Source organism: Artibeus jamaicensis, unplaced genomic scaffold, assembly GCF_021234435.1.
Source record: "Artibeus jamaicensis isolate MK-2021 breed Jamaican fruit bat unplaced genomic scaffold, CSHL_Jam_final contig_936, whole genome shotgun sequence".
NCBI lineage: Eukaryota > Metazoa > Chordata > Mammalia > Chiroptera > Phyllostomidae > Artibeus > Artibeus jamaicensis.
The window spans coordinates 1,682,702-1,708,529 of NW_026522017.1; the positions used below are offsets into that span (position 1 = coordinate 1,682,702).

The 25,828-nt window shown below is 43.2% G+C and overlaps 1 protein-coding gene across 10 annotated transcripts in view; it reads right to left on the minus strand.

Moving 5' to 3' along the window:
- The window catches only part of RBMS1 (RNA binding motif single stranded interacting protein 1), a 207,865-nt gene that overhangs the window by 110,290 nt on the left and 71,747 nt on the right, over nucleotides 1-25,828 (minus strand). For 3 of the 10 annotated variants that reach the window (XM_037140417.2, XM_037140418.2, XM_037140415.2), the window contains exon 1: nucleotides 19,173-19,559. The exons of 6 other annotated variants lie outside the window; for them this stretch is intronic. In XM_037140417.2, the coding sequence (XP_036996312.1) occupies nucleotides 19,173-19,241 (69 nt within the window). In that variant the 5' untranslated portion in view covers nucleotides 19,242-19,559. Of the gene's footprint in view, nucleotides 1-19,172; nucleotides 19,560-25,828 lie in introns of those variants that run through there. One more of the 10 variants, XM_037140421.2, reaches the window with a different exon arrangement.

Genomic DNA, 25,828 nt, shown 5'->3' on the forward strand with positions numbered 1-25,828 from the left:
TGGGGACTGACCTGGGAACTGCTCACAACACTGCAATGAGCAAACCTAGGAACTGACCTACTGAAAACAACGCTTCTATGAAAAAAAGGTGTCCTGACTAAATTTCAATGACAGATGAACTTCTGGATTAGAACTTTCAATATTTATGCAGCAGGATGACTTTATTTCTTAATTTTTGTACTTTTATTAAACAGAGGTAAAATGACACACGAATCGTCTAAGCAGCTGGATCAGTTTGTTAGCAGACACTCATGTATGACCAAACCAACCACACATGTCACTTCACACATCCCATTTTATTAGCTTTTCCTCAGTACTTCTGACTAAACTGCAAGGTTTTATGATTACTTCTTCCTACTGACCCTTCTTTTGTTGAAACTTGGGCCTGCCTTCCATTGTGCTGGTATCTTTTTGCTAATCTTCATTCTATCCGGATCTCCACTCCTCCTGGCTCGATGTCATCAGAAGAACTGAGAAGCATGTTTTATACATGGTGTACAAGCTGCTGTTTTCAACAAATCTTATCACAAGACATTCACTGTCTGGTTTATCACATCTGAAGACTAACCCACCTCTTGACTTCCTGGCTGCCTTTCCCCTCTGACTCTTCAACAGGCCTACATATGGTTGTCCATACAGAAGTTCAACATTCCAAAATCTGGTCTTTAGCTGCAGTGCAAATGGGGCTGGGAGGTGGTGATGAAAAGGAAAAGGCTGAGGCAAATGGGCTTATATTACAGTAACTATTCTTTTTATCCTAAGCATTCTTTTTGTGCTGTAATTCCCTTAGAAGAAATGAGTAAGAACTGGGTAAATCTCTAAATTTTAGCAAGAGCTTTTAATTACTAAATGTTGCTTCCTAAAATTAACAGTAAGTAGCAAGTGTGGTAGAGCATGATGGCTAAGCACGCGGAGGAAGTATACTTGAACATGCAAGGAGCAGGGCACCCAGCTCGCCTCTGGCTGCCCAGCTGCCCGCTGGTTTGGAGCCTCAGCCACAGTGCGAGTCCTGGAAAGCCTCCTGTGTCTGCTGCCAGTGGCGGTCCTGCCCACTCTGTGCACACAGCGGCGACCGTGGGGAAGAGGGCCAACGGAAGAAAGAAAATGGGAACCCACTTTATCACACACTGGGGACTCTGAGACGCTCAGGAACCCTCCTCCCTGCTATGTCCTTCCCCAGCAAGATGCACAGAGCAAACCCTGAACCCACCTACCCTCCCAACCCATATATACACACACATTCCAGGCAGATACTTAGAAAACATACATGGCAAAAACTCAACAGGAAAAAAAAAACATAAAAGCTTTTTGTGTCCTGGATTTTAAAGGTTTTCGTGTAGGCCCTGAGGTTTATGGCTGGCCCTGGCACCTTTGCCGGCTCAGCACATCTGCACACTGCCCTGATACTGTTTCTAGTTTCCTACAGGAACTCAGAGTGGCGCAAATGCAACAGCCCAGCTGCTCCAGTACGTGGACCAACCGTGCTTCCAAGGGACACGTGCTGTGAGCTTTCCTGATGTCAGCCTTAAGAGATGTGTCCCAGTTTTCCTCTGGACCCGATTTTGACTCAGTTACTCATAAGCTGTCATTCTCTATTGGCACCCATGACATTTCCTGCCTGTATCGCCCCTGGACTTAAAAGGCTGCTGCTTTAGAAGACAGCTCATTCATCATCACTGAAAAATTCCAATGGGCAGAGCTTCTATGAGGAATTTTGCACCCAGTGGTCCTCAGACTTCAGTGCGTCTAGAAGCCTAGACTAGAAACCTGAAAATGCCCCTGTTGTGTTGGAGTATTGCTGAGGTAGTGGGACCCAGTAAGTTATACTTTTGATAAGTACCCCGGGAAATTCTGATGCAGATGGTCCTGGGACCACACCTTAGGAAATGCCTATGTAAAGAAGAGAACCGAGATGAAGCAGGTTTGCAATTCAGAGACCCTGGTGTCCCTCCCTCCCTGGTGTTGACCCTGAGGTCTGCGTAGCTGATCTGAGTCTTCAGGGTGTCGGGGCTTCCCCACCCACGTACACCCCAGCACTCTGGCTGTGACTGTGCCACTGACAAAGCAGCTCGCGTCCTGTCCCTTGTTCCCCACAGGGTCTTTCTTTCAACTCTACCAAATGATAGTTGACCTTTTTTCTTGCCAGCAGGAAAAGGCGTTGCCTGGTTTTAAAACTGCACACTCTCTGGCCACAGCCTCCAGATCCTCTTTTGCACAGCTGATCCAAGCAAACAGTTTCCCTGATCTGACACTTCTTACCAACCCTTCTGCAAACTTGACAGATTTCCATGGCTTCTCACTGATTGACATGGAGAGAGTTCAAAGCCCAGCTCTAGGTCAACAACCCTCCATCTTTCACTGGGTATAAGCAAATATAAACTCATCTGCTTGGATGATTCCCCAGGAGAGGCCTTCAAAAGGGTCCCCTCCTACCCGATTACAAGACAAGATCTCTCTGTCCGAGTTCAGCCACCAATTAAATTCCACATGTATTCAATCCTTACTTTAGTTTATGTGCCTCTTTGCAGCCCAAAACAAAAACAAAACATTAAACTAAAAAATTGAGAAACTAGCTGCTTTTGTATACCCAGTGACCTCATCAGGGGCAGAACTGTACATTCTGTGACACACAGCATTGCCACCACTGATAAACTCTTGCTGAAATGACTTGTAAGTATTTAGATGTTTCTGAAAATTCGATATGAGCAAATCCATGTCTTAAATGCAGTAAAGTAAGGAAATAGGATTTTTAAAGAAAACCTGAAAATAAGACCAGCAAATACCGTCTGCCCCACATACTCATACATAGGAAACACTCTGCTGTGCAGAAATCCGGGTTCCAGTGCTCAGAAAGGTCATTACGCAATTATATATAATAATGAATCCTTTTATAAAGAGAAATAATACATAATCTGGCTGTTCAAAAATAAAAAGCTGGGGTCATCTAGGCCTTCAAAAAGAGAGGAAAAAGAAAAAAAAAGCAAAAGCTGAGAATTGAAGTTTCACCTCTACTGGAACAACATATTCAGTAAAAGACTCAAGATGCTTTGACACCACTTCACATTCTTACCTACAGCTCTCTAACAGCCTTCAAAACAAACTTACGAAGGGCAAGAATCTTCCCTGTTCTGAAGGACTTAGCTAATAACTGCAGGAACTCACTGCCACTCCAGGTCCCCAGAGGTAACCTGATGCCTTAATGGGCAGTGGTGCAACGCACTCCCTTCTCAATAAAAAGGGCATGGTTGCTTCCCCAGTCCACCCACACGTGCACAGCCCGACTGAGATGTGGTGGATGGAAAACCATCCAGAATCATCAGAATCTGTTCTAATGTAACAGCAGAAAAGGGAGACCACAGAGATCACCTTCCCAGAAGAGGCAGAGCTTGAACTTCAACTTAAAGAGAGAAATGTGAGCGTGAAGAGGAGGAGATAGAATTCTGTGTCTATTTGTGGTAGGCTAACAAAAAGTTTGGAGGAGAGGAAGGGAAAATAAAGGCAAGACTTCAAAAAGCAAGGAACCAACGTTTGACCAGAGTGGCAGGTATGGATGCAGGCAAAGCTGACGAAGAGTCAGTTATTCAAAGTCCTCGAAGATTAGGACTGAAATGGATGCTTCCATAGCCATACACCTGTGTAAGCTATGTCTATAAAGAAAAACTTTCATCCTGCAGATTAAAAACAGAACAGAACATTTCCTTCTGCTATACATTAACAGGACCACCTGCGTAACATTTTTGATATGAAAGCTAATGTGACTGTGAGTGAGTGACAAAGCATTTTAAAACTATTTTGGGTCCATAATGACTTTTGCCCAGGGTGAATGAATACCTGGTACTTACATTGGTATTTGTTAAATTATGTCATTCTCCCCTCCCCGCCCTAAAAAAATGATACAGTAGAATCCTAATCCTGCTATCCTAGAATGTGACTTTATTTGAAGGCAGGGTTTTTACAGAGGTAATCAAGGTTAAGGGGAGATCAGGAGCGCGGGTCCTAATCCACCATGACTGACGTATCCCCATCACACGGGCAAACCCTGTGTGCAGACGCACATCGCACAGGGAGACTGTCGGGTGAAGACCGGAGTTGGGAGACAGGCCTGAACAGGCTCTTCCCGACCACCTTCGGAGGAGGCACGGCCCTGCCAACCCCTTCTGCTGGGACTTCCACCTCCCAGAAGTGCAAAAAAAAAAATTAATTTCTGTTAACTCAGCCTGTGGAACTTTGTCACGGCAACCCTAGCAAACGAATACACAGGTGCGTGAGCAGTTTGTTTGGGCCAGGTTGTTTTTGATAACAATTAGTATTAAAAAAATTTTAAAGAAAGAATTAACTAACATCTCCTCCTTGATGCTGCTTCTATGTCACCATGGCTCTTTGTCTCAGCACTTCAGATTTATGGCCAAGTCCTAGGGATTCAAAACATAAAAAATGACCAAGGTAGTATTGATTACATGGCTACATGAAGGATGCCTCCCCAAACAGAACGAAACAAAGTATCATGTCAACATTGAGCCTTTAATCCAAAACCTTTTGATCAAAGCTATAAATCAGGCCTACATTCACTTGGCTTTATTCTGTGTCTACTCTATTTTGATAGTGTTAATAAGTATCATTATTATCTGGTTTGAGTTTCATTTTCTTTCCATTCCTTCTGTGCACCTTCTGGTAAAAGAGCCATCAAACAAAGGACTCTATAGATCCAGGGTCTGCCAACTACTGTCCACAGGCCAAATCCCACCCCCCACTTGCTTTTCAAAATAGTTTTTGGAAAACAGCCATGTCCACTCACTTATGTGTTATCTATGGCTGCCTTTGAGCTACAAAGGCAGTGCTAAGTAATTGTGACAGAGACCTTATGGCCTGTAAAGACTAAAATAAGAAGCCTTCACAGAAGAACATCTGCTGACCCCAGCCCACTAAATGTACGAGCAATTCTTACGTGAACCTTTATTGGTTTCTTCCTCCGTCAGCAGTCCTGACTCCACAGGTGCTGTTTGTCAACCCTACTTCACAGACTGGACTAGCAAACAGTGAAAAGAGGAAGGGCCTTGTAGAAAATGAAATAGTATCTTTTTTGCTTGAATTCCTCTTAATGCGCTCTAGTTTTTCCACATTCCTTTTAGAGAAGTAATAAAACCAAATTTGGCAATAAATTGATGCCAATAATGTGGAAGACATACTTTCTTTTCTTCTCTACTCAGCTCTGGCACCTTAATAAGCAGCTGAATACAGTCAGTCCATTAAAGGGCACAGTAACTAAGGTGACAACCAACACAATGGCAAAACTGATCAGCCAACTCAGAATTTTGCATCTACCCTGGAATCAAATTAAATACACCTGGAAGTAAAACAGTCTGCACTCAGGTCCACCAGCGCATGACAGCTAAGATTAGACATATTCTTACTATGTACTTCTTAAACGTCTGCACCTCTTAAGGCACTGATTAATTTCTCCAATACACAATTATTTACACATTTGTTCCACCGCCCCTTTAGAGTACAAGATTGAGAATAGAGTCATTACATTGTTATTACTGTCAAGGCTTATCACAGTGCTTGGCTTATAACAGGCTCTAAAATATTGATTGAGTGCATGATAATCCGAGCTGGATTTTTTGGTAAAGGTCCAAACTATGCTGGTAGTGAGGGCGCATGGGTTCTAGTCCCGGCTTTGTTACAAATAAGTTGTGTGATGTTGAAACATCCTCACCTCTGAGATGAGTATGTGGAAAAGCTGATCTCAAGGCCAGCTCTAATATGTTGTTTCTTTTCAGCACTAACATTTTATGTTTCTTTTGTAATATATATAATATAACATTACTTCCTATGCATCAAAAACACTGAAATCATGTCAAAGGATTCACCCAGGGTAAATATTCATGAAATAATCAGATAGGGTCTTTGATGGACACCCACCCAGTTTTCTTTAGATCAAGTAACTAAGAACCTTAAAATGCATAAAAAGAGAAAGGCTGCAAGTAAACTATTCGTGCTTAAAATGAATCTTAATTGTAACAAAGGGCGGTAAACTGGTCACTCGGATTTTTCAGGAAAACACAGCAGCATATCCTAGACAGGCATTTATCACAGAAGTGTCACAAACTGTTCACTGTGGTTTCTCTGTACAGGAACTTAACCTAGAAACCACAGAGCAAATTTTGCATGCTGTAATAAGTCAAGCAGGAAGGGGCTAAAATATGTAAATGAACCTACCCACAGCCAATTACATGAAAAAGACAACAATTTAGAGGACAAAGGCACATTCATTAATAATTATAATGTGTGGATTTTCTAGATCACTGATATTTTAAACGAGGTTGATTTCCCAAGTCAGTAATCTGGATTTCATAAATGCTTTAAGAAGCAACAAAATAGGTGGGAAAATTAACCTTAAGAGAGGAGAAATTAAAAACGAAAGAGATGACAGTCATTTGTTTTGTCTGAAAATAACATGCAGCACACCATCCCTAAAAGCCTGCTTGTTTAGAGAACCGCTGGGGTGTGCCACACTCGGAAGCACCCAGACGCAGGGCAGGGTAGGGTGGTGGAGCCCTGAGCGTTAGAAGACTCGGGCTTTTCAAGCTGTGAGGTTTTGGACAAATCACTCAAGGTCTCTGGAGTTTAAATTCCTTAATTAAAGGGGCTGGAATATTGAATCTCTAAGGTCCCTTCAAACTCTAAAATGTAAGAGGTCCCTTTAAATAACTGTTCTATAGAAGACATTTAGTAAATATTCTAGATCTAAATGGTTCCACAAGCAAATAATTCTAGGAAACAATGAAACACAGAGTTAGACAAATGTCTTCACTGCAGACTTCTCAGATTTCTACTGCTAATTTTATACTGTTGCGCTCTAAAACAACACTACATAGTATGTGGTGTTTCCCAGGTTTCTTTGAACACTGAATATTTTTAATTCCTGGAACACTTTCAACGTTTAATAAAAGCTGAGTATCTCAGTGAACACAGGTTGGGGAAAGGAACTATCAACAATAAACCCCATGCATTTAAAATCAGACGCCTGGAAGGGGCAGAATGTACACCCAAGGGTTTCAGGTGTCGACTTCAGGACCTGTGACATCTCTCCAGCGTCTCCGTGTTGCAAAACGCTTTGCCTCAGACTCACTGATCCCCCACTCGAGGATGGCAAAGAGTCGTTTCCATTTTACCGATGATAATACCCGAGCTTCTGGTTCAGATCTCTCTCATCACAGAGTACTTTCTGCCACTGAACAGGACGATTGCAGTCTTCGACCACTCTTACCATTTTAGGGTTTCCTGGACTCATCCGCCAAGATCCTCCTGTGTAAACTGACTTCTTAAGCGACACCCCAATAAAGGGGGGATGTACACAGAGCACCTGTGCCAGGTGATGTGTTAGGTGCTGTCACATATGACACAGGACTCATGTAATCATCTCAGTAACTGTTACATCTAGTTTTGCCACTGTGGAAATTAAGGCCCAGAAAGTTTAAGAACTGTTCACGGTAATGAAACTAGTAAATGAGGCAGCTGAGATCAACACCCATGTCCACCTTTTTTTCTTCAAAAGCAACTTTATGAGATCATTCTTGCTAGCCTTCTAGAGGCTGTGGGTCGCAATTCCGGCCCATTTGCTCTGGGATTTGGGATAAACAACTTGAACTGTCTGACCTGGGAAACAGAGAAGAGGAAATACCTCACAGAGGTGTTGTTGTAAAAGACAGACAATGGAGGTGAAGGTGCCCTGACCTATCTCTGGTCCATACAGAGTGCTCAGTAATTATGAGCCCCCCTTCTTTCAAAGAGCTTACAAGTTGGGTGAGGAGAAATAATGAGAAAAGATTCACTTTTTTTTTCTTTAAAAGCAAGTTAAGATGTTTTGAAATAGTCTAAAGGTATATTTTAAAAGTTAAGTTGGCCTTGCGGTTCAATTTTTAAAAAATAATATTTTATTTTGGTTTGTGGTTCATAGTTGGTTAAGGTCTGAAATATGACTTTATTTACACAAATAATATAACAGTAGTTATAAGGAGGTATAAATTATACAAGAGCCACATCTTAATAAATGTAACCACCAGAGCACTTAGGACCTATCAGATGGTCACAGGCGCATGATCTCATTTGATCCTCTCAACAACTGCGAGGTAAGACTCTGGAACTACTTTGCCTTCAAAATCTTGATGAGGCATTTCCTCTGTGATCGCTCACTCCCAGGGACTTTTCTTTTTATCTTATCAGAACTTAATGCCCCTCCCTGTTCTCAAAGTTTCTTCTCTCTCTAGATTTTGCCTGTCTCCTTAACCTGCATAACAATGCTTTCACAATTTTCACACCTAATCACTGCACGGATGTCAAACACAACAGGAGCCTATTACCCAGGTTCTTTCCCCAGCCTTAGTGCTGGGAAAAAGGTCCAACGATCTTGCCTACTCAGACCAGTGAACTGCCAGGGGCCCTCACACACAGAATCCTCCTGTTACCTCTATTTGAATGGGCACCAAATTCTCAAGGGCCATTACTCCAAATCTTTTGTCACACTCATCAAGCCTAGAATTCCATTTTCTTTAAAAAAAAAAATCTTAACACATGACCTAGCCTCTTTACTGAAATGGTGGCTTTTCGAAGTTGAGTTTCACAGGTCTTCGTCTTCCTGGACATTCCCAGTATACCCAGTCTCCTCCCCTTGTATCACTGACAGGAAACTCTCTCAAATCCCTTTCAGTCTTTCTTTAAAAACCAAACAAACCTATTTCCAACTATTCTCTCGGTTTTCTATTACCTTGCTCTATCTACCTACAACCACAGTAAGATACTAAAATAACTGGCCTCAAGGCTGTCTGAAGGAACGCTCTTTCCTTTCTGATTCCTGATTTTTCGAAAGACATCTGCTCTTCACTCATCCACTCTTTAACACTTTAGGACTGTGCTTTCCACAACCCTTGTCCCCAACCCCCTTCCTTGCCCCACTACCCACATGCTCCACGGAACCTCTGTTTCAAGGGCTTTCTAGACCTCCAATGAATACATTAGCCCCCGCCCCTTATTTACAAGGAATACATTCCAAAACCACAGGTGGATGCTCAAAACTCTGGACAGCACATGCCCTACACATACAATGTTTTTCTTATCCATACACACCCAGAATAAAGTTTACCTATTAATCACACTCAGAATAAAGTTTACCTGTTAATAAGCACAGCAAGAAATGAACAAGTAATGAAACAAAATAATTATAATGGAAAAAGTTATGAGTGTGGTCTCTCTCAAAATACTTGATTGTGCTGCACTCACCCTTCTCGTGATGCTGTGAGATGACGCAGGGCCTGTGTAGTGAGAGGAAGTGAGGTGAGTGACGTCGGCATTGCGACACAGCATTAGGCTGCTCCTGACCTTACGATACACAGCACGCATTTTGCAGCTTCTCTTTGGTGTAACTGGAATCTACTTCTGCTCTTTGGGGGCATTATTAAGTAACATAAAGTTACTTAAGCATAAGCACTGTGATATCAAGACAGTCAGCTGATGACTGAGGGGGCCGCTGCATGACTGACGGGCAGGGAGTGCACACAGAAAGGTGGGCACTGGGCGGACACGTGGATGACTGACAGCCAGGGTGGAATGCAAAGAGAGGGCACAGCACTGCATCATGCAGCTCAGAACGGCAAGCAATTGGAAAGTTACGAATTGTTTCCTTCTGGAATTTTTCATTAAAAAATTTTGGACTGTGGTTTAAACTGTGGATTGGGGGTGGAGGAACTATTGTACCTCCAACAGCTTTTTCCTCGGCTTTTGCCTTCTTTTACACCTCAGGGAAACATTTAACAGAGCTGACCGTCTCGAAACTGTTCTTCTTGGGTTTGCCATTTCTTTCCCCTCCCTTGCCAAAGGTTCATCCTTTCCCTTCCCACCAACAAATCTGTGTACCTCCAGGTCTGCCCAAACTCTTCTAAACATGTTCTCTCCTGAAATGCTTTAATCTACTCCCAGTGATGCATCTCTTACATGTGAGAAGGTGCTGAGCTTCCTGCCCAGACCTTCAGTCTTATATTACTAACTATTTGATAAAAATTTCTGCCTGAGATGCAAGGGGGGTGTGGCAAGGCGTGATTCATGTGGCCAAATTAAAATGGCCAAACCAAGCTCACCACTTTCCTCTGAAACTAATTTTTTGTTTTTGTAGTAGGATGAATTTGCGGACACCCTCACCATCCTACCTGGCCACCTTCCATACTCTTGTTGAAGTGAGAGATCTTTTAACATAACCAATACACTTGGTATATTATATTACAGAGGTTGTAGACAACTACATAGTTATATAGATGATGTACACTATCAAGAAAGAAACTGACTGCCTCAGGGCTCCACTCAAAAGAACTCGAGAAATCAGGCCAAAGAGGAAAGTCAGGCTCTCAGGTAGCACAGCCTCTACAATGAATTTAAGGAAACTCCAAAGGAGCAATAAAAAAAAAAGTTTACAACTGTCTCCTGGACCCAAAATTTCTTAAAGAGGTTCACACCCCGGGCGCTGCTAGCACTTCAGGCTGGACAATTCTCCCCTACAAGACCGACGGAGACACGGAAAGGCCTTCTGCATCCCTCACACAAGTGTGGACACCGAGTCTCAGAATTTAGCATTTAGCAAACCCAACCGCCTCCCATTTAACGCTTGAAAAAACGACAAATCCTTGTAAGACACTAGCTGGGCTCTTCCTCCTCAGAGCTCAGAGGTGCACAGTAATTTTTTATTTTCCCAATCATGTAAGACGAGAAACCTTGATGCTCTTGCCAAGACCATCCCCTCCCCACAGTCACCAGCCAGATCGTAATTTTCACCGTATAACACTTTTCTCAGTACACTCCTAAAACAGTCACACTCCATTTTATAGCTTTATTTCAGTAGTGGACTCGTTCACCTTCTGAACTCATGGTCTCCTCTCGTTCATTGCAGCAAGCCCGGCTCTATCCCTCCTGCCCTCCAACCGTTACCATACAGTCCAGCTAACCAGAATTAGTCACTCTCTGCCTGCCATAAAGCCCATGTTTTCTATGTCCAAACCTTTGCTGTAATGTTCCTTCCAATGGAAATGTCACCTTCCATGATATAACCAATGATCCTGGCCGCTGAGTTAGAAATTCTGGCATCATCTCCGAGTCCTCCTTCTCCCTCTCCTTTCGCAGGCGGTCATCAAATCTTTACAGTACACAGGTCCCTTTGGCAAACTGTGCTCTGAACCTCTCCCCAAGAAGGAGCTAAGATATGCAACACTTCCTACACAATTTAGGGGCTTTAGAAATAATACTTTTTATTTACTGATTTTAGAGAAAAGGGGGGAGGGGGAAGGAAAGGAGTGAGGGTGGGGGTGGGGAGAGAAACAGATTTGTTGTTCTACGTATTCATGCATTTACTGGTTCATTTGGATGTGCCCTGCCCAGGGATCGAACCGCACCTTGACAAATTAGGATGATGCTCTAGCCAACTGAGCTCCCCAGCCAGGGCTTGGGGGCTTTTACAGACTAATGTCTACGAAAGTTGCTTGTTTCTCATGTCCACAACTTAACTGTCTTCTTTTGGGTCCTCACCATCTCACAGCTGCTTTAACAGCTGACTGGTTTCCCTGGCCTGCCTGTCCCGGGGCCAGCAACAGTGTATCCCTCTGCAGGCCAATGGTGTACTTCCTACAGCATGATGTCTGCTCCCAAAACCACTTAGCTTCCGGTTACACACTGCATAATTATTTAACAATGTTTCTAAGTCTCTGTTAAACCTTCAGTTAAACAAAAGAACTTAGCCACTCCCCTGATGTGCCTGACTTACAAAACTGAGAATGGAGAGACAAAGTTGTTTCCGGAATATCTGACTAATAGGGTTGGGTAGATCACAAGTGGTCTTCCCAAAGGGTGACTTTTAGGCAGTTCCCTATGGAGAGGCAGAGCTCTTGTCTTAGAACAGAACTGAGAGGATAGTCTAGGTCAGGGGTGTCTAACTCATTTTCACTGGGGGCCACATCAGCCTCACAGTTGCCTTCAAAGGGCCAAAATAATTTTAGGACTGTATAAATGTGACTACTCCGTAACTGTCTGACAGCAACTGCGAGACTGATGTGGCCCCCGGTGAAAATGAGTTTGACACCCCTGTTCTAAGGGACTGGAATGGTATAAAGATTAAAGAGGGGATGTCAGAATCTGAAACACAAAACAATGAAGAGACATATCTGCACCCATCCTACACTGCACCAAAACAGTGAGACTTTAACAGACTTCTTAACATGATGCATCAACTACTGAACAACCTAACAAGACAACACTGCTCTCCTTTTCTTTATTTCACTCAACACCTCTCCCCCCTCCCAACTCTTCCCTCTTCCTCCATCAGTGCGCTCTCCTTTCACTAAAGTCTTGCAGCCTCTTTGGTGCACACCTAAAACTCCCATGACATGCTGAAAATCCCCCTGGGTTACAAAGTAGCAACAGCTTGCAAAGTGCTGACATTATCTGTACAGTGTATTTCTTACCGAAAGCTTCACTGTTGCATAATAAAGACAAAAAGCCACACCTCCCAGGGCACTTGCCCTTTCAAAAAAGTTAAAACTAAGAAGGAAGTAACTATATGATGAAGACAATTCTGAGTATTCATAATAAAACATCTAAAAGATCCTGACGTAAGTAATGGGGCAGCCTTAATTTTCCCCCATTTAATACAGAAATTAAATGTGGAGAAATTTATCCACAAAATAGCTGTATTTAAATGAAGCTATTAAGTGATATGAAAACAGAGAGAACAGTGGTAATTCCTCAATACTTAGAATAGGTACTTTCCTAAAAAGAAATTAAGAATTTCACATATATAGCTACACTTGCCCCTCACTGACTCACACATATAAACTGATGTTCTAAAAATGCTTTTTAAGGAAAGCACGGGCCTATTTAATGTATGTATAAAATAAAAAATACTAAGTTCATCAATATAGAAACTATCAAAAGCAGGTGATTTCCAGAAAAAGTTATTTAGGAGTTTGCAGTAGAAATAAGAAAGAAACACACCGCACAGGAAGAGTCCACCCCTCCGAGCGCAGGCCCAGGAACAAGTGCCTTCTGCGCATGTCCCGGATGCCGTGGGTCTGCACCACAATTTTCAGACGTCAAAATGACAACATTTCCTAGATTTCTTTTCACTAACTTTTTCTTGACAACTAAACCAGCATATGTTCAATGTGTGAAGCCAGGGGCAGTAGAAGGTGGGGAAAAATGTAAAGAATCATGAAAATAAGTCACTTAGGATTCTTTCTACCAATGGAGGGAAAAACTTGTTGAAATTTTGACATATTTTCTTCCAATCTACTTTTAATATACTTTGGGACTGTACTGGACTTACAATGAACAAGTAGTACAGCCATCCCTAGCTTACATTAAACATTGTTGTGAAACTCCTTAAGCTTAAATGAGTCAAGTCAGGGCACTACTTTGGGTAACAAGTTTTGTTGCTGCTGCTGCCATTTAATAAGGGTTAAATAACCACAGCCACACTGATTCATTATTTTAATGCAGAATTTGGTTTGCTCCATTTATTTATTTTTTTTAGCTTGTCCTAACTCCAGGAAAAGCTTGCTTCCTTCCTTACGGTATGTCTATCCTATTTTAAAATTTACCGAGCTTTTAGAATGTGTTAAACAAAGCATTCTCCACAGATGTGAGTTTAAAAACAAACACCCACCAAACACCCACACATATCCAAGGACAAAAAAAAAAAATGTTTATTTTTCTGAGTAATGCCAAGATGGCATTCTTTGAAAACCAAATATACAAACAAGACAAAGAAAAGAATTCAGGAAGTCATCATGCATATACTAATAATCAAATTTGTCCACTTTTAAGCAAATTAAAAGGTAGCATTTTTCATCAACAAGAGTGAGCAATGCTCTTTTCATCCTTCTGCAATCACAGATCAGCATAGATAAAGAACAGAGGATTGAAAGGCTTCACTTTCTCCAAAGAAACAGCAAACTCTGCTAGGAGCACAGTGCAGAAACAGCTGTTTTAAAATATAATGGGATTCACTTTTATACCTTCTTTTGTTCAAAAGATGTGGTAGATACTGTTTTCAAGTCCCAGGTCCTTACCCTTTTGGAGGCTGCCACCACTTTCTAAACACAGCCCATTTTTAGAGGCTGTGTCAGGTTCTCCCAGGAACACACAGCCTCCCAGGACCACCTGCAGCTGCCTGCTCTGTGGGGACATTAATAATAACAACACCTTAGAGGGATTTAACAACAACCACCCTGTGGAATGGGACGGGCCCTGTCACCTTTACTGAACAGAAGCTGAGGCTTAGCGAGCGAACTGAAAATGCACGCGTGTGAGAGAGCCAGAACGTAAGCCAGGGTCTCTTAATTAGATGGAGTGATGCTTGAGGGAGTTAAAATGTGAAATCTGCATTATTAACAGGGCTCAAGAAATATGCGAAGAGGCAAACTTTTAAGTGAAAGTAGAAATAATGTGGTTGATAATTATGATTTTTTTCATAATTAGTTTTTAAAAAGTTAATTATGTTCCCTGGAGTACGGATGCTAGATTTTAGAGTGTGTGTGTATCATGCAATATTTGAGACATTCATATTAAAACGGTATTTGTTTATCTGAAATTCAATTTAAATTGGCTTCCTGTATGTTATCTGACAACCCTAGAGTAAAGGCCTTTATGAAACAAAACACATTAATAAATTACAGAGCTACAGTCCCCGAAGCTGAAACCTGGGGCGCTCTGTGCGCCACAAGTCTCCGGGCGGCCAAGGAAAGAGAAGTGCAGTGAGTAGGGCCACAGCTGTTCTTTGCTGAGCACCCTTCTCCTTCTCCTGGTAGCAGGCACAGCCCTTGGCTCCAGAGACCCAGCTTTCAGCAACCAAGAGATTTAAATTCACTGCCTCAAAATTCCTGATCTTTCTCTACTTCATATGGATGTTATGAAGATTAAATACAACTGAGGTTGTGAGGGGACTATCATAGATATCTTTAAATAAATATTTATTTATTGGCAGAGTGTTTTGGGTAAAAATTCTCAGGAACGTGGACAAGACAGACTCTTCCCCTACTATCAAGAAAGGGCTTGAAAAGTATTAAGATATACGAGACTACTGAGAGGAAGGAAAGAATGAAACCGAGCAGTGTGATCGAAACCTGAAGTGAGTACGGGAAATGTACCAGTGGGATGCCAGAAGGGGTGCCCAGCAGAAAGACTGGGTTACCACCGCGGAAGAATTCTATACCTTTCAAATGGCCATGTACACAGATTTAAACATAGAGTAACCTTGGCTCATAAATTAAATCACAAAGCACACCCAGACAGCCTACAAAAGCAGGACAAGGCCTTACTTATGCATACCAGTTTAATTCTCTGCTAATTTCCAGTAATGTTTACCTTCTTTAAAAAAATAACAATTGGACTAGTTCAGACAGTGTTCACTTAGATATTTCTACGCACGACTTTAATCTTCAAACTTTAACGAAACCCCATCTACTACACACGAGTCGCTGGGAACAGAAACTGCTGGAAGAGAACTAATCAATGGCTTTGTACGCCATCCTCCTCTTAAACTGAATCACTGCTGAGTTCTTCACATGAAGCTACACCCAGCAATCTTCAAGAAAGCAGCACACTGGGGAGATAAGAACTTCACTCACCAAAGTTAGCAACATTTAACAAGTACAGCTATTAGTTGGCAAGAACTTGTAAAGAACGAGAAAAATATATGCACATCCATGAAAATTCTTGCATTCACTCCTCTACCTCAAAACACCATGGGTACACCACCAGAGAAGAGCACTTAGCCAAAAGGGGCTTGCTACATGCCGCGACTGGCAAAAACCAAACTGAGTTTTTACACAACATAACTGAGTAAACTACCTCAAGAAAGCAGTTCCCGTTCATTTTCTGTATTTAAAGGCTTTTCAGCATAAAGCACTTTTTCTTTCAAAACACAATAAATATATTCACAACTATGAAAGCCCTGGTAAATGGTTTTGTTTTGGCTGTGGTGTGCTGTCTTCATACCATCAGACTGGATTTGCTTAAGAAATATCATCATATATCTGAATGTCATGGGCAATAATAATAGGGCATTTTCCCACTAAGACCTGAACCAGCAGTCCTTGCCTAGATACTGCTTCCTGGGTTATCACTCCACTAAAAAGCCTCTCACTTTTGACCTGAGACAAGCAGGTGCCTTTCTAATGCGCTCCAAGGCCCGTGATGCAGGAAAATCCTGTTTATCCTAGATGATGCCAGAGATCAGGGCTCCTGGATGCCCTCGATACGCACTACGTGGGGCACTAAGGGGAAGAGCACCACCCGCCTCTGCTTTGACTGAAACTGGCTGCCTCCTATACTTATGAAATATAAAATTTTAAGAAGAAATTGTACAATCGTTCCGTGATGCAATGTTGCAATTTCAATGCTGCTTCCAAATATCACAAACCCACCATCCCCATCATCACTCCTTTGCCTCACCCTTCACCTCCAACCTCACAGCCTCTGCCCACCCTCCTGCAAAAGAGGGTGGTAGAAACCCCTAAACTGGACTTCAGAGACTGGGAGGGCCAAGGGCAGTGATGCAGATGGGCTCTGGATGAGTTTCTGCTGAGGGGTGCCTGTGAGCAGGCACTTACAGAGTGGTGGTTTGAAGAGCTTGGCTGTCTGGGTCCACATCCGGACTCAGTACTACTTTCCATTGTATAAACTGGGCAAATTACTTAATTAATGCCTCGGTTTCCTTAACTGTAAAAGGGAAATATTGTATTATTGGACTATCAAGATGACTAAATGAGCTAATCCACCAGAAGCATGCAGACCAGTAACCACTAGGCAGTAAGGTTAAGTGCTCAAAGATGGTTAGCTACTACTATCGTGTATATATATACATATATGAATGATACTGACTCCCTTCTTTCCGAAGGTAATTTTTAAGTATTCCTCACATTCAACTCCCCCTACCCCCAGGCTAATAATGATCTGTAATCAGCTCTAACAGCTGATTTTATATTTCTAGATCAAAATTAAAATGCCTTATATTCCTAAAAGTTAGCTATTCCTTTATCAAAACGAACAAACTAGCATGAAGTGAAAGATGCAAACTGAACATCACAAAACTTTATAAAAAGCATTCATTAGACTTCCCACTTAGACTCAGCCGGGATGACATCACAAAGTCACTCGTGGTAACCAGGTCCCTGCGCTGGAAGTGTGCTTTCCCAGTGAATGGCTAAACACTAACAAAAGAAACCTTTGACTCAAATACCACTGGTACCCGGGGTCTTGTGTCTGTATAATGCCTACACATTCATTTCTTTCTTTGCCTATAGAAAAAAGAAAGTCTGTTTGTTTTTCTGATTCAGTCAGCCCTTTTAGTCTCTGAATCTAAGGAGAGCCCCATGAAAAGAAGAGCATCTTATCAGCGTGCTCCAGACCAGCAGGCTGTCCCCCTCCACACACAAAACCTCCAGCCCTCACAGCAAAAGGCCTCGCCCTCAGAGCTCTTTCCCCATTTCAGAGCTAACACCCTGCCGGGTTTTGACAACAAATAAATGAATGCACAAGGCCTTTACATAATTAGCCTTCTTTTCAGGTAGAGTGAGGTGGGTGGGGGAGGAGCGCTCAGGGTAAGAATATTTATTGTAAATTGGCTTCATTTATGAAGTTGATGTGAGTGTGCTGGACCCAGGGCATTTCTTTTAAATAAGAGGCCACGTGAAGTTTTCGAGATGCCTGGTTCTAAATCTTGACGATCTGGGCATATACTTCAGCCAGGTCACAAATGCAGGGTTTTTTTGTTTTTTTTTTATTAAAGGGAAGGGCTTTTCTTAAACTAGGTAAAAGTTTCACTGACTTTGTACAGTGGGGGCACACCGACCAGGATGTGTTTGGTGCCTTTTTAAGGGAAAACTAGCAGGTAAAAGAACCAAAGAGCAGAGAACAAGACTTTTTGACCCCGTCCCTGTTTGATAAAATTAGACTTCCTTCCAGACACACTTATGCTAGGACATAACTCACCTCCCCAAAATGACTTTGAGAACAAAAAGGACTAAACATAATCAAAAACCCTGTGAACACCTTTGGGGAAGCCACCTGGCATCCTGCCTTCTGTCATGATCTTAACAGAGCCATGGTCTGCATGGAAAGATACAGTTCGCTTCTATCATTATTGGGATAATAACTTAATTCATTTGTCTCAGTGGCTAAGGATGTAGGCGAGAGATTTATTATGGAAGAAAAATATCTGCAATCGTGTTTTTGTTTTCTCCAGAAGCATCTTGCCAGTGACCTCTAAATCAGTTTAACCTTTTCTCAACAAACCTGCACGTTTTTTTACAAAATTTAAGGCTAGGTTCTGTTGCTGCTGCTGCTGAAAGGCTCTGTGAGATTTATCACAACATGGCTTCAGTTCGCTTCTTTTAAAAACAAAGATGAAAAACAAAAGGCCATAACTATAAGCTCCTAGCTCCACTCCTTTTCCCGGCAGGGGATTGTGATCTAACCACTAGAGAGCCTTTGGAGTTCAATCTGTTAAAAAATGTATGAAACGGTATTAAAATAAAAGGCATGTGTATGACTCAGGCTTATCCAACTATCTCTGCAACTAGGATGTCACAGGATTTCCCTGTGCTTCTGAAAACTGAAAACCTTAAGAAAGTGACAGTACAAGTTCCTGTTTCTTTTTTTCTCTATTTAAAATATACACGGGAGGGGGGCGCGCGCGGACACACACACACACACACACACACACACACACACACACACACACACACACATATTGGTCTTCCGGGTTTCCCTACGAATCGGGCAGCTTCTTTGAGGTTCCAAGTGAAGATCATTGCAAACCCCTGTTACGCTTCGACACACAAAGGTTTCCGAAAAACAAAAACAAAAACGAAACTTGTTGCGGAGCCGAGCGGAGCCCCCGGCCCGGCGCGCTGCAGCTCCCGCCGCCTCCCTGCCCCTTCCTCCCCCGTCCTCCGGCCCGGCCGCCGCCGGCGCCGGCATCTCCCCGGCTAAGGTCACCGGCCGAGCCACCTCCTTCGGAAACAAGGTCACCGCCCAGCCGGGTCCCTCCGAGGAGCGGAGCGGCGTCCGCCGGGCGCGACCGCCCTTTGTAGAGCGGGGCGCCGGCCTGCGCGCGGCATCCCGCCGCCCCTCACCTGCTTGCGGTAGGGCGTCCTGCAGCCGCCGCTGCCCCCGGGGCTGCCGCTGCCGCTGGGGAAGATCATCGCGACGGGCGGACGCGGGCGGCCTCGCCGCGAGGGGGGGCGCGCGGGGGGCGGCCGCTCCGGGAACTCCCTGTCGCCGCGCGGCGGCGGCTGCAGCTCCGGGCGGACTCCTCCTCCGCCCTCGACCTCCGGACTCGCCTAAAAGTGCGGCGCGGCGGCGGGAGACACTCGCGCAGTTCCGACGGCCGCCGCCCCGAGTGCCATGGACCGGAGTTCGCGTGCGGAGCTGCGGCGAGCCGCGGTCTCTCCCGGCGGCGGCGGAGGAGCAGCGCTGCCGCGTCCCCACCTACCGTGGCCTCAACCACCGCCCCGAGAGCGCGCCGGCCGGGGGCGGGGAGGCGGCGGCGCACCGCCCCGCGCCGCGCCCAGGCCCACCCGCGCCTCCCCGCCCTCCGGCTGGGCGCGGCGCCCGCAGCCCCGCGGGCTGGCCGGCCCGCGCACTCGCTCCCGGGCTCGGGGCTCGGGGCTCGGGGCGGCGGCCAGGGCTGCGCGGCCCGGGGAGCCGCGGGCGCCCCCGCTCTGGCGCAATGGTTGGGTCTGGCTCCCCGCATGCCGCACATTCCTTGGAGTAGCCACCCCCTCTTTTCTTGTTTTCCCCTTAGTGTCTTTGCCAGAGCACCAGCGGCTCTGCACCCCTGCTCGAAGCCCCTTGTAAAGGCATCGTTTCGGGGATTCCTCGGACACCTGGGGTCGGAAGCGAACTGGTCCCAGGTCTCCTCTCTGCTCTTTCATCCTTCCAAACTACGCCCCCCCCCCCCACAGTCCGCCCTCCACTCTCCCAGAAAAGGTGCGGGGAATCACTCCGACTTCAAGGAACAAACCAACTCTCCACCAAACCTCTGCCAATCCCCGTTCCCGCTAAAATGTTAGCACGGAAAACAGGTCCCCACTCCCCTCGCCCTCACCGCAAATGCGCACGGTAAAGTTCCGTACTTCATTTCTATGCCAGAGTTTGCAAGTTTACCTTCAAGGTGACAGTATCAAAGGGTGAAAATCATTTAAAGGTCATCGGTTTGGTAAGCCTTCCAGAAGACTGGAACAGTGTTATCCTTCTATGCATTAATTATTAGATGCTACACAAATGAGTACTATTGAAGGGACACAAACTCTGCAAAAAAAAAAAAAAAGAGAGACAAAGGGAGCAGGTAGTTTCCTTTGTTTCCCGGTTGAAACAATCTCAGGCAGCTCTAGATGCCATTTTTCTGGATCACCTTCGCGTCACTGCATCAAGCCTACAAGGTGTACAATGCAGAAAGGCCTCCACAGCAAGCCCCACTGGCAGAGTCCACCTTCTCTGGATAGGCGACTAGGGCTTGATACCTTTCTAGTTGGCCTGCTCAACTTTAGAATTACAGGGTTATATCACGGCGTAAGTATTGCATTACAGAGTTCTTTCTTGGAATCTGGCCTCTAATACCTTCCTAGAAATGGCCATCTTCCCTGATAATGAAAAATCCTAACTAGACTAAGAAGTGAAGGCTCTCTCAACTGTCTGCCAGAAGGAAAACACAGTGTCCCCTATGGAAATCAAGCCTTCTGGCAACGCTGTGGACACTGGAGAATTTGTCCAAGAGCAAGAAACTGACAAATATTCATCCTAGATATCCTGCTGGTGACTTATGGGACCACCTCACTTCCACACTCCAAGGTGCTGCTCATATTCTTAGGTGAGAGTGGTGAGAACTAGTTAGTCTCACCTAATCAAAAACAACCATATACACAAAATATGCATACAATTCCTAGTTATTTTCATTTAAAAAAGCACAGCAAAAAAATCTTATTCTGGGCACAATACTAGACACACTGGTCCAGTTAAGAACTTGCTAAAATTTACAGAAATATAACTGCCCTTTAAAGTGACTTAAGAAACCCAGCCCAACTAACATTCAGTATATATATGCTAGCACTATTATTTTCTGTTACTCCATGCATTTGCAATGGTTTTGGCTGCTCCTCTGCTATTTCCAGGACACTTTATAGCAAGTTATCAACTCCAAGGATAAAATACAAGGTTTTAGGCAGAACTGTTCAACTCAGAGGTGCATTTTCCTGAGAGCTCACTGCCCCAGATCCCCACAGATCAGACTTGTCCCCTTTGGGGAAAAATCCGTGTACAGTCTCAGTTGTCATGGCTGGTCTCTTAGGAAGCCTCAACTGAAACCACAGAAGAACAGTGTCGACTGATTTTTCTACGGCTTCTAAGGTCATGTTTTTTGGCTATGGTGCTATTCTAGACTGCTAAGACTTGACTTGATACCCTCCAATAGTTTTACAAGGTAAGACAAGATTGTAAGTGTCAATACACTTTAAAGCAGAATATGAAAAGAATTATACTAGATAATATACTACTAATACTAAAGTAATATTTAAAGGACTCTATTTGGGGAATAAAAAAGGTATCTATCAACAAAATGTCATGTTCTATATAATGGTGAATGACATAATAGGAAAGAACACAAGTATATATCTTTAAAAAAAAAAGACAATGTTTGCCAAGCAGGGTTCAGAAGCTCCAGACTTAGGTAGGTGCTACACTCATTACAAAGAAAGAAGATAGATTTTCTACCCTCAAAGACTATAAAACATAATGCAGTCACAAAAGATCAAATAATTCCAACATTAAGAGAAGTAAAAGAAATACAAAACCATGTGCGTGTGTGTATGTATATAATCAATTATAGATATCCACTAGTGCTTTGTTGGAAGTAATTACAAGGATAGATCCTGGTGAGATTCATCTGGGAAGGATTCTTGACCTTTGAAACAAATAGGCTTTCAGACAGGCAACATAAGGAAACATTCTAGAGAAACTGCAAGTTATGCTGTACCTGCTCATCCTCCAGAAAGGGATACTGAGACTTATCTACTGGGTAGTCCTACATCATCCACTTCTCCCAACTCAGCTGATGGGTAAAGATGTAGGGATCTGACCCAAGGCAGCCAATCCCCAGATGAGCCAGTGACCTATGACATGCCTGGGATTGAAAAAGGAGCAGGGCCAATCAGATTCTCACCCCGGGGAATTTGATTCAGAAAACTCCGAGAGCTGAATCAGTTAGGAAAGGGGCAGAAATAGCAAGGATGGGGGGGGAGGGTAGAGTTGAGGTCACAAAAAGCCAAAACCATAAGCAAGCCAAGGTTATGAGGAAGCAGAAACTATGAGTAAACAGGAAGCTGACTGGCAGCAAGCAGAGAGTAAAGCAGATGCCAGCAGCGGGTGAGCTCTTCGCCATTCGATGATGGAGGGAGCCAGAGTCCCTGCAGCTGCTTTTGCTCTTGAGACTTACAACAGCCCCTTGGAGTGTATACTTAGTGCCCTCTCCCCTTCTTCCGATAACTTAAGTGAATATGGGCTTTGTAATCCAAGGAACAAAATTAAAACAGCCAGACAAATCTAGCTTCATATTTCGTCTTCCTACTTCCTAGCCACATGGTTCAGGCAAGTTAGTTAACCTGAGTCCAACACTCCTCACAGATTGTCTTAAGTATCCATACAATAGTCTAACACGAGTGCTGTTACTACTGTTTCTGAAGGTGGTCTGTAGATTTAAGTGGGTGTACTGTGTGAATAACTGATGCTCACTCAGTAAGTCTGTCTGACCATCAAAGAGCAGAAGCATGGGTGTAGCTGGAATTGAAAAGAACTAAAAATAACAAACTTAGGTAAGGGGGTGCTGTCTTCCGATACTTGTTCAATGGCCACAGGAATATGTTTTTTAAGGCTGTTATACCATAGATTTAACTTTTAAGAGGTTACCAAAAAAAAAAAAAAAAACAAACCAGTCTGCAAGCTGTTTTTTAATAGCTTAGGCGCACTGGAGTTTTTCTCTTCTATTTGCTTTTGTCCATTTCCTTTAATGAAGTTACATGTTGGACTAGGGTCGTACCTGTATGAATGGGCACACTTTGCGAGGAGTAGACGAATGGGGATAACAAGATTGAAGCCATCGGTACCTGCAGAAGCCTGCAATCTCATCTGGAGATGAGACCTACAACTTACAAGCCTTTGTGTAACTGGAATTCGAGAATCCGAATGCAGAAGACATTTGTCCCATAGAAACAATTTGAAAAATGAAACTTTCATTTATAAATCTTTCACATCTCATTTCACTTTCACAATAACCCTGTAAGGACTGAAGGATTATTAAATTCTATTTACAGATGACAGAAAAAAAGTCAGACTGACTGAGAGACCTACCCATGTAGCTGGTAAGCAGCAAGCATTAAAATCTAGACCTAGATAGGGTTAAAAAGACTTTGTTGGTGTGCCTTCAATTCTATAATGCTGTGTCTCCAAAAAGCCTTATAAATAATGCTCTCACTCCCATGTGAGTACTTGTAGCCCCGGCAGCACCCGAGCTGCTGTACACTAATAATGCAAGGCATTAAGTGATAAGTGCCAGCCAAGTGGTCTAGACAATTATGTGCTACGGAGTCCGCAGGAGGGAGTGATCGATACAGGATATGTAACTTGGGCGTGGGAAGCTCAGCTGTACAAATGTTTTGTTTGAGGGGCATTCAGAAAGAAGCACTGTGCAGACACCCAGAAAACAGAACTTGAGACAGAGCGCTGGGATGAGAGAATGTACATTTGGGGTGATCCCTACGGAAGTCGTGGCTAATCGCTGGACTCCTAGAGTGGAGTGAAGGGGGAAAAGCCACATAAAAGAAGGCTCCCCCCACCCCACTTCAACACACACATTAGTGAGCCCCATAGAGAGAAGACTTTGAATGAAATTATAAAGCAAGGATGACAGGAAAGCTAAGCTTCGAAAAAAGAAAAAACAAAATGGAGGCGGGTGGAGAAGATGTCCAACGAGATAAGAATAGAACACCTCTAACAGCAGAAGAACAGGCCTATAGCAGGTTCTATCCCTCTGCCACTGCTAACGCATCTCAGGCACCTTTTTTATTTGGGTCACATTGAAGCAGAAAGGAGTTAACAGGAAGATTCGTCCAACGTTATTTTGGATTCCAATCTTTAATGAACAAAATATAACCACATATTATTGGTCAGTTTAAGCAGTTCACACTAAAAAAATAATTTAGAGTCTCTACTGCTCACAAAGCCTCTGGTGCCTTGAATATGAGGCCAGCAGATTCTTTAAATTTGGGCTCTTTCCTGGTATAAAATAGAGTTGATAAAATACCCTATTTCTAAAGTAGCAGAAATATTTTGTTAGTTACTATTTTGCTTTTTAAAAAATTTATGACTCTTATTCTAGACTTAAAGTCTCCCTAGACATATATGAAATGAAACCACTATAATAGAACTATAGCTTTGTAGCTATAATCCTAGAAGGTATAGAGAAAACATAAACATAGACACATACTGATGAGTTTTACCAGAAACAATATTCTGGTGTTTCCTAAATCTATCCTGATGAACAAAAAGAAGAAACAAGCTTTACTCTACTGCGTTTCTCTGCATGAACTAATATGTAACAACTTTCATTTATTCAGTAACTACTATATTCCAGGCATTTTCTCAGCACACCCTCCCCCTAACATGCACCACGCACCCAATGAGAAAAGAATGATTATTGCATTTTACTGAAGAGAAAACTGAGACTCAGAGATTTAAGTAACTTTCCCAAGGCCACATAAATTCAATATATAACAAAGGTGGGGTTTGAACTCAGAAACCTCAGCTCCAAAGTCCCCTGTCTTTAATAACAGTAATTATAATAATTATTACTATTACTTGATCAATAGCTTGATCAATTACAATCCATGTGACCTTGGGCAAGGCACTTAAAAAGGATATAAAATTACATAGAATTTCCCTTCAGTTGAATATAAAGGCAAATTTCCTAATATTAGAATCTATAGTGATAGCAGAGTATATATTCTGGCCCAAATTAGCTCCTAATCTTATTGAACTGACCGTTGTTGAGGTGTAACCTCTCTCTTTCAACCGGCTTTACTTTCTGGGGGGGGGGGGGGGGGGTGGAGAGATGGTGTTGGGGGGAGGCAGAAAGACAATGTTCTAGAAGCCAGGACAGTGGTGGGTGGAAGGTGTCTCCTGAATCCCAAACTGTAACTGAAAACACATTTTCCCTCAAAAAATAATGGAAGACCATGTTACTAATCAGCTTAATTATTTAATCCATAGAGGTCTACAGGTCCACTGATGTCCAAATGACCATTTAGGACATTTCTCTCTCTGGTAAACCATCCTCCAAATTTGAATGAAGTATTTTACACTCATGTTCTTTTGGATATAATCTGCTCATAAATTCTGCTCCTGCAGAACAGTTCATAAAATCCAATGCTTGCTCAGCTTCCCAGCAAAAGAGTTCTGTATAAATTCAATTTCTTTTACTGTTTTTTGTATAAAAAATATGTACACAGGTTTTTATTCTCCACCCCCCCAAAACCCCCAAAAAACCAAAATGAAGGGGGCAGAGACTACATGAATTAAAATTCAAGCTACTTGTTTTGGTTCGGTTCATACTACACTGAATCTGTATTTGTAGATCAGACTCTGTAACTGAGGAAAGGACATTCAACCAGGGATGGACGTCTCCATCCTCCGTATTCCTCAGTTGCCAATCTAGTATCTGAGCTGTTATTCTCCATTCAGA